This window comes from Semicossyphus pulcher, unplaced genomic scaffold (assembly GCF_022749685.1).
Source record: "Semicossyphus pulcher isolate SPU_LCO1_2020_fin unplaced genomic scaffold, fSemPul1.0.p SCAF_7, whole genome shotgun sequence".
In the NCBI taxonomy this organism is placed as follows: domain Eukaryota; kingdom Metazoa; phylum Chordata; class Actinopteri; order Labriformes; family Labridae; genus Semicossyphus; species Semicossyphus pulcher.
The window spans coordinates 1,451,191-1,466,949 of record NW_027211748.1 but is presented as its reverse complement, the minus strand read 5'-3'; the positions used below and the strand labels follow the sequence as shown (position 1 = coordinate 1,466,949).

Genomic DNA, 15,759 nt, shown 5'->3' with positions numbered 1-15,759 from the left:
ATTACCTGTATTTTTAAGGTTTTGGTTGCTGATAATCCTGCTCTGTCCCGAACCGCTCCTGGTCCTTCCCTAAACATACCCTGAATGTGTCCCAGTCTTATCCCAAATGTTTCCAAAGCCTTCACAAACCTCTCCCAAACCTATGCTGAGACCTGTTCCGAACTTGTCCTGAACCCCTCCTATTCCCATCCTGATGGTGTCTTGTTCTTGTTTCAAATGTTTCCAAGCTCTTTCAATTTACTCTCAACTCTGTCTCGTTTACTCCTGATGCCAATGTACCTGTGACTACTAACTTTTAGGGCAAATAAGTTTAACTCACATTACCTCTTTTTGTTCTCTCCACTACCAGGGAGGACGAGCAGTGCTCTGTCTTTATGGTTACTCCAATCAGCAGGCAGATGGGCTCAGCTTCCCCGATGATGTCACAGACCCGGATGTGGGCCGAGTTGCTGCGGTAACATTAGAAGTGATGAGCCTAAGGATGGAATTAGAAATGCTTATTAAGGTGTGCATGCATGTGTGTGTGTGTGTGTGTGTGTGTGTGTGTGTGTGTGTGTGTTTGTGTGTGTGTGTGTGTGTATGTGTGTGTGTGTGTGTGTGTGTTGGCTTGTTGTTTCTGCACACTTATTTGCAACAAATACTTTACTATTTTTTTTTAATTTTTTGTTGAAATGATAACTTTGCATCTCCTGTTTGATGCTATGGCATGAGCGGTCTTAATAGTTGTGCATCTCAGTGTGATCAGTACAGTTCTTACTATGATGTACTTTTCTCTGTTGAGGAAAAACTTCCTGTTAACAGGCCGAAATGTCACACAGAACCAGGGCCCAGCTTCCAAAAATCTGGTTTCCAAATCTTGTTCAGAATGATCCAGATTTGGAAATCCCCCTTTTTTTTGCTATCCAGGATCAGCTAACCCATGTTACTTATGTCCTGTTTTTTGTGTTTTTAAAGGAAAACTGTATTGGATCAAACTGATCCAGGTACAGACTTTTCAAGATTACCAACTCTGGATTACCTCAGCAAGTCCCCAGTGTTGAGAAACTGGCCGGAGTGCCGACACAGAAGCTAGGCTATATGCCGATAGGGTCAATTCCACACGTAATTTATCCACTTATAAGGACCTAAAAAGAGACAACGAACAAAGGAAAATACAATATTATGGAAACGACAAAGTGCCGTTCATGGTGGGGACCAGAGGACATTGTTTTCCTTCATGTGTGATGTGTTTTATGGTGTATGTCAGCTGTTTGTGTCAGAAAGTGCAGCGGCTAGCACAGACTGAAATCAAACTTCACTTTTCTAAGATATCACAGGTGGTGGTTGCTTGTTTTTTTCCTGGACTGTTGAAACAAAAAGTGTCCTGATTACCTTATATATTACACCGAGTTCTGCTGAGTGATCATGGTGTTAGATAGCGGTGGCTGCTCTGCTAAATGTAAACATTCACACACCAGGCGCAACACTGAGACAGCTCCACGTCTGCACCGATTATTTTTCTGAAGAGGATTATGCAAAATCAACGCCGAATGATCCAGCTAGCCACCGCTGTCTAACACCATTGTAACTCAACAGTATAAAACATTTCACGGCGTGAAGGAAAACAATGTCCTCCTGCCGTAGTAACACGTATGTGTTGCAATTCACACAAAGTAATGCCAAATAAAGAGGCGTTCTTACTGAAAAGTGAAACACGGTGAATTATTAAAATATAATGTTCTAATGATACCACTCTTGATTTTTAGGCGAGACGTCCTTATAAGTTCAAATACGTGTGAAATTGACCCTATCTGCAGCGGCATATAGCCTAGCTTCCGTGCCGGCATTCCAGCTGGTTTTTAAACACCGGGGCCGTGCTGAAAGGCATCAACTGTGTGTAGTATAGTTACTATTGAGAAGTATCTCATACAACCCCACTTCTAACAAACCGAACCATCCCTTTAACATCTATTTCGTGGATTCTTTTCTGGGGACAAAATCCTTTACTTTTTTTTTACAACCCTAATGTCTACTTTATGTACTATGTCACTGTAGCATTACAGCTTTCAAGTGCAAAATATAAAAAAATGTCTACACTACACTGTTTGACCACTTTGAGTTTTATGACATTTAGTTTCTGAAACCCAGCCTGAATCCTTGCCTCTGCTTGGATCAGGAAAATCCAAATTTATTGGAACAAAGTTTTCCTAATCCTACTCAAAAGTACACAGACTGGAGGTTTTTTCCTGCTAAAAACCAAAAGTGGATTGCTTCATCTAATCCGAACATCAGCAGTCATCTCCATGGCTGGGCCTCCCTTTAATGGACGGGGTGACGCTATGCATATCATTCATTATGTGCAACGTATGGCAACCACTTATGCGATGCGTGAGCCAGCTGTAACCGTCTTCGAAGTTTTAATAAGGGAGAAGAAGGAGATGCCTGGGAGGATTTTTACAAGGTAATTAAAGGTGCATTGTGTAAAAACCCACGTTGTTAGTGACACCGTTGGCTGTCGAGAGAACTTCAGTCAACCTTCTTGCATGCGCTGATATTACGATGTTCTTGTATGATCACTTGTTTGCTTGTTTGCTTTGTAACCAAACGGCAAATTATGCCAGCAAACCAGCAAATCATCACAAGCCTTAGCTAACATTAGCCAGCTAAAACCACAATATCACAAGGATATATATTTCACATGCTTTGCAGCAATGTCAGCTTACTTGTCCGATAGCAAGAAAGCCACTTGTGGGTCTGTTTTGATCCCAAAAAGTAATCGAAGGTCTCTCCAGGATTCGCATGCCCTGTCGATGTTGACTCTACTTTTCGCCCCACCGTCGGTCACATTCCTGTTTGGCCAGACGGGCTTCACTTGATAAAACTTTTATTTGTTTTTGATTCTTGTGTGTACTGTGTTGGTGTTGTTGTGGGTGCCAGGCATTTGTTGGCATTATCCGTCTCCATTTCTCAGCTTGCGTTGTCTTGTGTTGCACACTGTTGACTGTAGGGGCGGAGAATGAGCTATCGGCAGCGAGGCGCATATACGTCACATCCTCTTCGTTTTGCGAATGCTTTACATAGGAATCAGCCCACAGGCTGCTATAGGCAATGAAGGAAGTTGGGGAAAGTCTCAATTTTTCAGTTCCTCTTACTATCCTTTCACACATTGGCAATAAAAAATGATAAATTCATGTAAAATCTTACACAGTGCACCTTTTAAATATATTTTGCAGAAAAAAAATCACAATTCGTCATTTCAAGCAGAGCATTTGATATGTCTTAAAACATGACTAGAGCTGGTCTTTAAATAACCCATTCTCAAGATTTGATCCAATCCAATAACAATTACTTTTGAACAACTGGACCTAGGCTATAGGTTGGCGGCCATCAGGCGATATAAACGGGATATAAATTAATAATAACAATAACTTTATTGATCCCCAAAGGGACATTCAAGGTCATTTTGCAAAACAAAAACACAGGAGCCAATCTGGGCTTGAATACAACTTTTTTGGGTTTAGATGCAAGTCAAGAAAAAGAAATTAGAAATGTTGTTTTAATGTTGTTACAAACAAAGAATTTCAAAACTGTACCATCTAAGATCCTTTGTAAGACTCAGCTATAGTTGGGTTGGTTTTTTTTTTACAAGAAATTAAGTCAGCTGACTTAATGTTGGGGTGTACTTACTTTTTCTAATCTACTAATCTGCTTTGTTTGTTGTATTTATCATATTTTCAAGTATATCACTGTTAACTCTGGGCACAATTTAAATGAAGATAAAATTTCTACCTTTCCAAATATTTTACTTTCTTAGATAACTAGACATCAAAGGATTGGGTTATAAAGGTTAGTGTGTGTAAGCTGCTTTGTTCCGAGTCAATGCTCTGGTGTACCCACTGTACATGACTATGTATACTAGGGCATTTTATTATTTGCTTGACTTAAAGGTGGTCTGTGTGATTCTGAGCCAATAAACTTTTATCCAATTCAACAAATATCTTCTCATGAACATTTAGTTTAAAAACCTGCTGTTTGTACAGAAGCCTCTTTATAAGATTGGGCAAAGCCACTTATAACTGAAAGGTGAGGCAGAGACCTCTTGGAGATTCTGTCAGTAAAATAAACTGCGTAGCAATTCATATTATTTATTATCTACAAAAGGCATCAACAAGGCATATCCATTTCAGTGAAAGGAATATGATGAGGAGCCAGCATCTATAAGATAAGCTGCACCATGAAACAGATAAATACTGTCTTTCCGTCAGGCAGTATTTGGATGGAGGAGCTTCTGAGGGAGAAGTGAAGGGAATGGTGTATTTGTTTTTGTTGTTTACTTCAAATATCAACCGAATTTCTCCAGAATTTAATAAACCACCTTTCAAATATAAAACTTTAAAAATAACTTGTGATTTGGTTTGTTTCCAGGAGGCTCATCCTCACCCTGAGTTCTACGAGAGGATCATACCTACACTGAGACATAAGGTACAGTCCATCAGAGCACCATCTGATCTGTCATCCCTTCAGTTGCATATTTAACTTGCACTGGTACAAACTGTGTGATGGAGTAAATCATTAATGCATTGCAGAAAACCTCAGCAGCATTGAAACCAGGAGTTATGTACTTAAATTGGGACATCTTTACTAAGTTTATTATTTGCTCTCTGTCCCGGTAGGGATGTATTGAGAGAATTGAGTACTACAAGATTTGCTAAGAGTCCCAACATGCCAAAGGTTATTGTACTTCCCAGGGTTTCCACATTCTAAGCATTAGCATTAAAGTCCTTCTCTAGCGAGCTGTTGACTACATACTAACACTGGACAGAATCCAGCTCTGGTATTACAATGAAAAATCTCTGCAACAGAAAATGCCCTTTATTATAAGATTAAAGAAGTCTACTATGCAAGATGTGATTGTGCCAAGTATGACATGTTCCATGATCAAAATCTCACACTGCAATCCTGAACCAACATAGCAATGAATCAATCAAGACCTCTGACATCATAATAAAGCTCTAGCTATAAGAGCTACCACAGGGTTTGCCAGTTTTCTTGCTATATAGGTAGGCCAACAAGTAAGCTTACCATTAGGTAGAATATGGTTAACTAACGTTTAAGGAAAAGGTGATACTATACAATATAAGACACCACATTTTGCTTTGGTCATTGTAATCTATCATTAAGACAAGGAGCATTATTGATATTATTTTTGTGCCACTTTGTGTGTAGTAGAGGGCTAGACCAGAACTGTGATATCAGAGGTGGGATGTTAATCCATCAATAATTTTTATCATCCTTATTTTGTTATCCTATAACTGATGTTCATCAGTGAAATGTTATATTCATATTAAATCATACTCATTGAATTTTGAAGTTTATGATGACCTCTCCAACTTGAGGCCAATTTCTAAGCTTACTTTTCTTTCTAAGGTTTTAGAGAAAGTAGTCTTAAAGCAGCTTCACATTACACCTGGATTTTAATGGCATTTGTGAAAAGTTTTAGTCTGGTTTTAAATCATGTAACAGCACTTAAACAGCACTTTTAAAAGTTTTTAATGATCTCCTTTTAACTGTTGACTCTGGGAACTCTGCTGTGCTGGTGTTTTGGGACCTGACTGCTGCATTCAACACAACTGATCACCAGATTCTTTAATCACGTCTTGAGCTTTGCATGGGCATTAAAGGTACTGTCCTTAAATGGTTTCAGTCATTTCTGTCAGAAATAACTTTTTCCATCCATCTAGTCCAGTACTCTTCAGCAGTGCCCCCACTAGGTTGTGTGGTCCCTCGAGGCTCCATTCTAGGCCCCACTCTCTTTTCCTTATATATGCTTATCCTGGGGTCCATTTTTAAAAAACAAATTTATTTTCATTGTTTTGCAGATGATTTGCAAATCTATCTGCCAATACAAACAAATAATGATTCTATGCAAGCCTTGCTGAACTGTCTTATAGACGTTAAATCATGGATGGAGTTCAATTTCTTAAATCTCAACGAACAGAAAACTGAAATCATTATATTCGGAAAACCTGAACTGCTGGATGGTGTTGACAGTGTTCTTGGCCTGTTAGCCTCCTACAGTCGCCCTTCAGTCAGAAATCTTGGAGTGATCTTCGACAGTTTGTTCAAATTTTGAGGGGCAGCTGTGGCTCAGTGGTAGAGTCGGTCGTCTTTCAATTGGACGGTTGGAGGTTCGATCCCCAGCTCCCTCAGGCTACTGGTCGAAATTGCTGCCGGTGGCATAGCCAACGGGTATGCTTGTGGTAACTGATTGATAGTTAGGCACTTTACGTAACAGCCTCTGCCATCAGTGTATGAATGTGTGTGTCAATGGATGAATGTGACATGTAGTGTAAAAGCAGCTTTGAGTGGTTGCAAAGATTAGAAAAGCACTATATAAGTACAGTCCTTTTAGGTAATTTAGGTCCATTTAGGAAGGTAAAGGCCTATCTTCCTCCAAATTAATTTGAGAGAGTCATTCACTTGTTTATTACTTCTTGTTTGGATAATTGTAACTCCTTGTATGTTGGTGTAGATCAGTCGTCTCTTTGTCTCTTACGGCCGGTCCAGAATGCAGCTACCTGTCTTCTGACTGGTGATGACATGATCACATCACAACAGTACTGGCTTCTATTCACTGGCTTTCTGTCAGTTTCAGGATCCAGTTTAACATTTTATTACACGATTTTAAAAGTTTAAATGGGTTGGCACTATCCTACTTGTCTGAGTTGTTGCACCGTCATGCTCCAGTCAGAGCACTGAGGTCAACACATCAGATGCTCTTGGATGCTCCAAGATCCAGGCTCAAAACCAGAGGAGACAGAGCCTTTGAGGTGGCTGCTCCAAACCTGTGGAATTCCAGTTGAGGTTGACATTTTATTATGCAACCATATTTTACTCTTATTAATTGTGTTTTTATTGTTAATTTTATGTATATTGATTCTTTTATCTGATATTGTGTTTTAAGACTGTACAGCACTTTGGTCAACTGTGGTTGTTTTCAATGTGCTTTATAAATAAACTTTGATTTGACTTCGATTTGACTTGACTGTAGTGCCACTTTTTCAAGTAAGCTTTTACTCTCTCTTCTCTCCTTCAAGGATGTAGGACTCAACACTGACGCTGTGGTCTACCAGTCCTCCTCCACGTCATGTCATTCAAAAGGTCAGACCAAGTCTCTCGCCTTCCCCCTCCACCATCACTCCTCTAAGAAGAGCAGCAATGGCCATTTCCTGTCTTCCAACCACCAGAGTCTCAGGTCCATTCAGGTCTTTTCCACCTCCTCAAACAAACACCCAGGTTAGAAGAGTGCATTAACCACATCGATTGCTATGTATGTATTTGTGCGTGGGTATCTTTGTTTTTAAATAAAGGAAGCTGATGTAGGTGTATGTAGGCATGCTTGTTAACCCTCCTGTTAAATTGACCCTTTTTAGTATTTTTTGAGTCTGAAACTTCTTCTGCTGATCTAAATTGGTGTTATCAACATTTAAATTAAAATGGTTCATCTCATGTATTTCTATCATCCTGGCTCCTGAACAGAGGAGGTTAGGGTTAACCCTAACGCCGGGGACACACCGGACGAGGAAGCGCTGCAAAGCACCGCACAACGAAAATCGCGCGCGAGCCGGAGCACTTCCGTTCACAGCAGACGCGCATTTCTCTGCGCCGGTGCGCAGCTGTCGTTTACTCACATTTGGAGCTGTTTTTTCATCATGCTCTCTCTGTTTGTGTGTGTGTTTTGACACCCTGCCCTATAGCCAGCCCACTTTCTGTCTCTCTCTTTCTTGTGTGTGTGTGTGTGTGTGTGTGTGTGTGTGTGTGTGCGTACGTGCATGTATCTTCATCTCTCTCGCACTCTGTTTAGATACTGACAAATATATAAAAGCACACAAATATAACATCGCATTTGTCAATCGCGGTGTTTTATCTTGAAAATTGACCGGATTCTCTCGTTTCATGTGTGACTTCCTGCCAGGATTGACGCGATCGCTCGCAGCTCGCGCAAAAAATAGACCAGACGGCGAAACGATCGCTGCAGGGTGCGAGCCGTCCGGGAAGGTGCGCACCGCGGCGCATCTGGTGTGAACGACACAATCGGTTAACATGGACGCCGAAAGGAAGTGGCTCCGCTTCGCGGCTATTCGCAGCGCTTCCGCGTCCGGTGTGTCCCCGGCGTAACCCTCAACATCAACCCATGAGGAAACAAAATAATTAAAAATAGTTGAACATGTATTTTTTTTATAATTAAACGAGTTAGTGTATTATTGTAATGGATTGGTGATAAATAAATGGTGAATAATACCAATGCAATAAATATTCATTAATTTGATTTTTTGGTTTCTGACAACTCTTGGACGATAAAACACATTGACCCAGGAACATTATTGTTGTTCCTGACAAATGAACATAACAGGAGGGTTAAAGAATATTTCTCATCTCTAAAGTTCTATTCAGACCAAAAGTACTTCATTGGTGTTTATTCATGTTAGTTTAACACAACCAGCACATGTTCACCCTTCCAGATATATTTACTCCTTTCTTCTCCACATCCTGACCATGATGTGAGTGGAGTCTGCATGTTCTCCCAGTGCATGCATGGGTTCTCTCCAGGTACTTCAGCTTCCTCTCTCAGTCCAAAGACATGTTCGTTCATTGGTGACTCTAAAATTGCCTGTAGGTGTGAATGTGAGTGTGAAAGGTTGTCTGTCTCTGTGTGTCAGCCCTGTGATTGACTAGAGATCAGTCCAAGGTGTAACCCTGCCTCTCAACCAACAGCTGGTCCTGATTTGTTTGACTAAAAATTTTTGTGACAGAAAATTCAGAAGAATATTTAATATTTAAAAAAAACAAAAAACAAGTATCTGTCAGGCTTGATAAGCAAAAGCAAGAGTCCCGACAGATCACAGTAAACACCTTGCAGTAACTTTTTAAAAGACATCAATATCATCATCATCAACCCAAAAAAGGAAATCACAGGTCAGGGTCGATGGGTGTTGCAAAGTAAACTGAATAGATTGTGTCCATACTGCTGCTCAACAGTCAATACAAAATAACAGTTAACTTTAGGATTCTGGTAATAATTCCTGTATTGAAAATTCCTTATTGTTTGTATAGCCAACACACATTCAGTTCTATCACACATATCTTTTTTACAGGCTTAAGGGGGGTTGGGGTGACAGATGTCTTTTGTCATATGTCTTGTAAGCTACTGGATGCCTATATTTCCCTCGATAAAGTATCTATCCATCCATCCATCCATCCTTCCATCTGCCCCACCAGAGGTCACTATTCAGTTCCTAAAGCTAGAACACAATCAAAGCAAAGCACGATATTGCATCAAGTCATGGTTGCATGGGACTCACTTCCATCTCAGATTGCTAAAGCACACAGCAGAAAAAAACGTTAAAAACACAAGTGAAGCAGCACCTAAGGACCTACACCTTTCTATTTAATGTTTAGAAATATCAGTAAGTGTAAATATATTGTAGGATTTCACTCTGTACGCATATTTAGTGCTTACAAATTTTAGTGTGTATTCAATCATACACAACCTTTTCACTATAAATCTATACTTTTTGTCTATATTAATAAGAATATGTTTAGTAATATTTTGAGAGAAAGAATACTTTTACTTATACTTTCCTGGTTTTATTTTATGTGGATCTTTTTTTTTGTTAAGTCTGTAAGTGTCTTACTGTTCACATGATTTTTATTTCATGTGAATGCTCTGTCTGTTAGTGTTATCATTTTTTTATGTTTTGTGTGGACCCCTTGAAGAGAAGCTGATGTTCTGCATCAGCTAATGAGGATCCTAATACATCTTACTTCCTACATGCAACTCTCTACTAACTATTAACTTTGGGGTGCCTGTGGCTCAGAAGTAGAGCAGCTGTCCTATGTCATATATCATATATTGGCAGATTGATCCCAGCTCCTGCAGGCCACATGTTAAAGTATCCAGTAGGCAAGACACTGAAGCTCAAATTGTTCCCAAAGGCATTACCTTTGGCATGTTAGTGTGACCCTAATTAAGCTTTTGTTATGCAGAACAATGGCTCTTTGTATAGCAGCCTCTGCCATCTGTGTATGAATGTGTGTGTGAAAGGGTGAACGTGGCATATAGTGTAAAATATTGTTTTATTTAAAATATTTATTTTTATGTTTCAAAAAAATTTAATTTACTTTTTTTACCCTTTAATCCAGATCACAATCATCAACACCCTGAAATAAGAACTCAAACAGGTTCTCAGTCCATTTACAACTCCCACCCACTTCAACTTGTTATGTGCTAGACAACCACATTTGCAATAGCATACTGCAGATATACTTTGGTGCCTGAAGAGTTTGTACTGTTCAACATCAAGAACCACAGCTACCCCCTTTAAGATATCAACTGTTTATGCCCTGCTTCGTGTTTAGGGGTCTTCTTTTTACTCTATGATAAGATAATGGTTACTCACAGGAATTTTACAGCCTGTTCATATCGCAGAAAATATTGTAACATTGTTTGGCACACTTTTTCTTTTGTTTTCCTTGTTTCAGAGAACTGCACAATCTGTGAAATATTCCGTATCTCCGCCCACTGCCTCACCTGCCTGCAGGGGCTCTGCTCAGAATGTGACAGACTGTATCACTCCTACCCTGAAAGGGCCAACCACCGTCGAATGGCTGTCACATCATCCTCATCATCCCAAAAAAGGAACAATCACAGGTCAGGATCAATCATTTTAAGCAAACTGAATAGATTCTGACCAAACTGCTGGACAACTGTCAATATAAAGTAACAGTTAACTTTAGGATTTGGGGAATGATTTAGTAATAGTAACTTTATTTATTTTCTTAAATAGTGACAAGGACCCTTATTTACCTCAATTGCAGAAGGTACCAGGCCTTTATTTGAATCAGGATTGTATTAGAAGCAGGACTTTACTTCTAAGTTGGCTGTTTCCGCACAAGGCCTCTTTTCCATGTGCTAACAAGTAACTGCATGACGCTGTTAGTACAAACCAAGCACTTCTTGTATTCGTTTTAAATTCTAAAATCGTAATGGAAAATTCAGTGGGTTGCCTAGTACCTATGTGGCACTGTATATAGCTACTGCCATCTTGTGGCACTTGTTTGTTACTACAAAATACAGTTTGGCATTTTACTTGAAATTGGCAAATTGTATTAATAAATGGTAAAACGAAATAAATAAAAAGGAAGTAAAGTATATAGTATAAATAAAAACAGTATTAAAATATGAGCTTAGGGGCTGGAGTTCCATAGTGTTGAAGCTCTGATAGCAAAAGCCGGATCACCCTTTTGTCTAGAAACTTGACCTGTGAGTTAACAGCAGGGTAAATGTTGAGTGGACGCATACAAGGTCATTAAATCAGAAATGTATTTTTAATCAAGGTCCTATAAAGCCTGAGAAGTGAGCAGTAACACAGATGCAATGTAGGGAGGCAAGTAAAGGGGTTATGTGATCATGCCTCTTTGTAGAGCAGAAACATTAGTACCAACTATAGACAGTGTAGGTTGCCCCAACTGATTAAACAGTGCCAGAATAGGTTAAAGTCTTTTGTAGATTAACACTTGATATAAGTGGCCTAAGTAAAAAAAAAAAAAAAGAAAAGAAAAAAAACACCAAGTGGCAGCATGCATCTACAAAACAAAAGAGTGCAAAATACAGAGCCTTGAGGGACACCTCAAGTCAACTGAGCCATCGAAGAATAAGCCTTAGCAAGAACAACAGAAAATGGTATTTTGAAGAAATACAACTGTAGTATGCTGACAGTAGAGCCCTTTAACTGTTAAGGTAACATGTGTTATTAGATGTGCTGTATGTATAATTACAGAAAACTTGAAAAGCCACTTTCTTTGCTGCACAGCTGCTCTCTTTCCCCACCTGTGGTTTGGTGCAGATCAGCTGTTATTTTCTATCACGTCATTATTGGAATGCAGAAAAGATGAAAAGTAAATGCAGTTACTCGTTTCCATTTTCATCTATAAAATGACTAACCGGGCTGGCAAGACTATGCTCCCTACTTTTAGAGTTTATACTCTACATACTCTATGGGATGGCTGTGGCTCAGTGGTAGAGTTGGTCGCAAAGACTAGAAAAGCGCTATATAATTACAGTCCATTTTACCATACTGCCTTAAACAAGCTCAACAACACATGACCAAAGTTCAAGCTGATCAAAGAGAATTAATGGCAGTTTAGAAAAAGTGCAAGTTTGAACTGAGTGCTTGTCAGTATGCCACCCAATCAGTATGTATGTATATCTGTACAAACAGGTTCTCATGTCGCTAAAACAGTCACTCCTCTCTTGTTTTAGTTCATCCACCTGGCGTTGCCTTCACTGCACCAAAGTTAACTCTGTCCAGGATGTGCTGTGTGAGGAGTGTGAGCGCCCTTGCATGGAATCGATCTGCTCTAAAACTGATGAATTTCAACCTGCCACCATCACTGGTCTGTGTACTTTCTAGTTTCCTTTCTGACACTGAAAGTGAGCTAAAACTAAGTGGAGTACTCTCTGCCAGTGTTTCTAAATGCTGGTACGCGTACCCTAGAGGTACTTCAGGGGATTTTTAAGTTTTAGTTTAGTATTATACTATAATAAGTTCAGTTAAATGTTAATTTTAATTTCCATGAACCACATTAAATACAATATTAAGTGCTGTTATCTCTCAACTGTCACTACAAAAGCAATCACATTTAACATAACATTTGTTAAACATGAAGCCATTTCAGATGTTGAATGACAAAATCAAGTAAATGATTTGAAGTTAAGACACAGAAGCATCTTACAACACAGAGGAAGAAGTCATTAAGAAAGCAGAGCCTACAGAATACCATTAGTATCAGAAAGAATAGGTTGTATGGGCGCTACCCGATGAGGCGTCACTTTTTCAGTTAGGTCGGTTTTTTGTAAATCAGACCCTGATGCTGCACCGTGTAATGTACCTCCTTATTAAGTTTTTTTTCCCAACTGATATTATTTGTGCCTATCATGGGGGTACTTGTCAGAAATATTTGAAAGGGGTGGTTTAGAAACAGATTAAAACCTGGAAAGAGTGGCAAAGTAAACATAGTTTACATAGAAATTTAAATCAAGTAAGAAATGACGACTATAGTAACGGATCTTTTGGAATGGAGCAGTTGTGTTTTTCCACAAAGGACATAATTGCATATAATTAACATGGGAATGGAATAAATTGACATTTATATGTGTGTGTAAATGTTTCCTTCTCAAGAGTGGCAGTGTAGGAGCTGCACCATGGTAAATGCGGCCAGCAGCATTCTGTGTGAGGTGTGTGAAAGACCACGTTTAGCCACACGACCTCCAGTGACCCCGCCACACCCTCCCATCCTCCCCCCAAGACCACCAGCACCAGTTCTGGGCATGCCTGGTGACCCTGACAGCCAGGTCAGTTAATAGATTTATTTGCAGGACATGTAAGCAGCATGGCTCCAATGAAGTTCAATGATTGATCAACTTTACTGTAATTTTAATTCAAGGTTGCAGAACAGAATGTACGTTGTAGTCCTTATGCAACAAAAGAATATAACAATAAAAATATACCTCCGTGCTTGGGACATCCATTGGCAGAGGCATAATGTTCTCATTTTGTCTGTCTGCCCATCTGTGCCATTCACATTAAAGTGATAGTGAAGACTGGAGAGATTTTTAATTTCATCTGGTTAATTTGCTTTAGTCTATTCGTCTGAGAAAACGGCATCAATGATCAATTCATGGACAGTGTTACCTCGTACCTGTAAGCTCTACTGTCACCAGAAGGGTCTCCTGACAGTCAGAGAGAGACGTTCTCTGGTATTATGTCTCTCCTGCTAATGATTCGGCGGTGCTCTCTTCTGTTTAATGAACACTTCTTATGTTGTTGTTTAGTTTTTAGGATGATCTGTTCTTTTAAATATTTTAATATGTTAATATACAATGTCATTCTGTTGCAAACACTAATGAAAGACAACTGCAGCTAGACTGGTTGGATGAGGCCTACAACACCAAGGTTGAAAAAACAACGAACATCAACAAGATTTTGTTAATAACTTTAACTTTTACAAGTGTGTGGGTTTGCAGAGGTGTTGTAGTGTTAGGAGTTCAAACCTTCAACATGTGAGTTCAGATCATTCCTCAATGTTGTGTGATTGTGTGATTACGAGTGTGCAGTTTCTCAGGAACATTTGCGGATAACGTTTTGACTTTTGTATAGTTTGTGACTCTTTCTCTCTCTGTGTCTGTCTGATTAGTGGGTGTGTCAGTTCTGTACCTATCTGAACTACTCACCTGCCACAGTGTGCGAGATGTGTGACCTCTCTCATCCAGAGCCTGCACCCCTGCCTGTTAAGCTCCGCCCTCCTTCTCCTGTCAGACGCGTCCCTGCCCTGTCTATCAAACCCAAAGAGCCTGCCTCTGAAGACCTGGACTCCTTGAGACAGAGGCTAATGAAGGAGGAGGGACTGAAGCTCATTCGCCTGATTAGAGCAAGTCACCTTCAATACCAGTCATGTTCCTCTGATGGAGACTACATTTGATGTCTGTATTCCGATGTTTCTATCCTTTATGTTTGTGTCAGGATGGGGAGAAGAAAGGAGTGAGTCCTGAGGAGGTATACACAAGCATGAGGGTAACTGGGGACAGCAGCATCCTGCCGTGCAAGTGGTTAAAGACAGAACTCCCTTTACTGCTGGACCAGATCAGAATGTTGGTGGCAACATCCTCCCTTCAGTATGATAGGACCTCAACAGAGAACACAGTCAGTATGCTCATTTCTTTTTATCTTAAAGCCTTTTTAATCCTGACAAATCTCACCTCTTTGTTCCTCTATAAGGAACTTTTAAGCTGTATTTAGACCACAAGCGAAGTGAAGTTCCTGCACGGTGTGATCACAATGTAAAGACCCAAATTTACACCAGGCAAGTTATTGAAAGAGTTTTTAACACAAGCAAGAAATCTTGCAGGTGTATCGCAAAAGCCTCTCAGCATTGGGATTCTCCTGATACTCTAAAGTGGCATCAGAAATGGCTGATTTCTCTTCGAACACCAACCATGTTACAATGTGACAATTAGAGCCCGACTGATATTGGATTTTTTGGGCCGAAGCCGATTCCGATATTAGGGAGTAAAAGAATTCCGATATCGATATATCGGCCCATATATTCACATATGTTCAAAATGTATCTGAAATTAAAATATTAAAATTCCAAATCTGAAAAGTTATTGTCACATTTGCATGACATTCAAATAAAACAGTGTTTCTGTAGCAGCTTAAAAAGCACCAAAATAAAATATCAAATTAAATAGAAGTGAGTTTAACACAAAAACACACAATGACACAAATGATTTTCCTGTTTTTCCCACCTTCACACAGTGCTGCTGAAGATGAAAGTCACTAAACACAGACCAGCTCATTTAACAGACTGATACTGCTAATAATAGTAATAACAGGCTTAATGAGCAGAATTTTCTATATTAAATATTCCCTATTAATCAACATCATAATCCAGGAGAAGTGTGAGCTGGTGTCTGTATCTGCAGAGGATCTGCCCTTCGTCTGTGTTTCTATTCTTATCATTCTGCTCTGTTTGGGGCATTTTGGACGATCTATGGACTGTCTATCGCGGGGCAGCGGTCTGGAGCTCAGCCAACAGTCCACAGGTCGGGACTCAATCAACACGTAGCATCACGGTGATATGGCAGTCTCTCTGCTCTGCTCTCTGTCTGTCTGTAGCACCGTAACATCGTAACTTTAACAGCTTTATGAGACGTGAAAG

General features: G+C 39.7%; 1 protein-coding gene across 1 annotated transcript in view; it reads left to right on the top strand.

Annotated features, from left to right (window-relative positions):
* The window catches only part of rnf31 (ring finger protein 31), a 38,860-nt gene that overhangs the window by 954 nt on the left and 22,147 nt on the right, over nucleotides 1–15,759 (top strand). Inside the window, exons 3-10 of the mRNA XM_069685518.1 lie at nucleotides 350–505; nucleotides 4,405–4,461; nucleotides 7,077–7,275; nucleotides 10,522–10,690; nucleotides 12,302–12,435; nucleotides 13,221–13,393; nucleotides 14,236–14,469; nucleotides 14,562–14,741. Coding sequence (XP_069541619.1) covers nucleotides 350–505; nucleotides 4,405–4,461; nucleotides 7,077–7,275; nucleotides 10,522–10,690; nucleotides 12,302–12,435; nucleotides 13,221–13,393; nucleotides 14,236–14,469; nucleotides 14,562–14,741 — 1,302 coding nt within the window. The remainder of the gene's footprint in view (nucleotides 1–349; nucleotides 506–4,404; nucleotides 4,462–7,076; nucleotides 7,276–10,521; nucleotides 10,691–12,301; nucleotides 12,436–13,220; nucleotides 13,394–14,235; nucleotides 14,470–14,561; nucleotides 14,742–15,759) is intronic.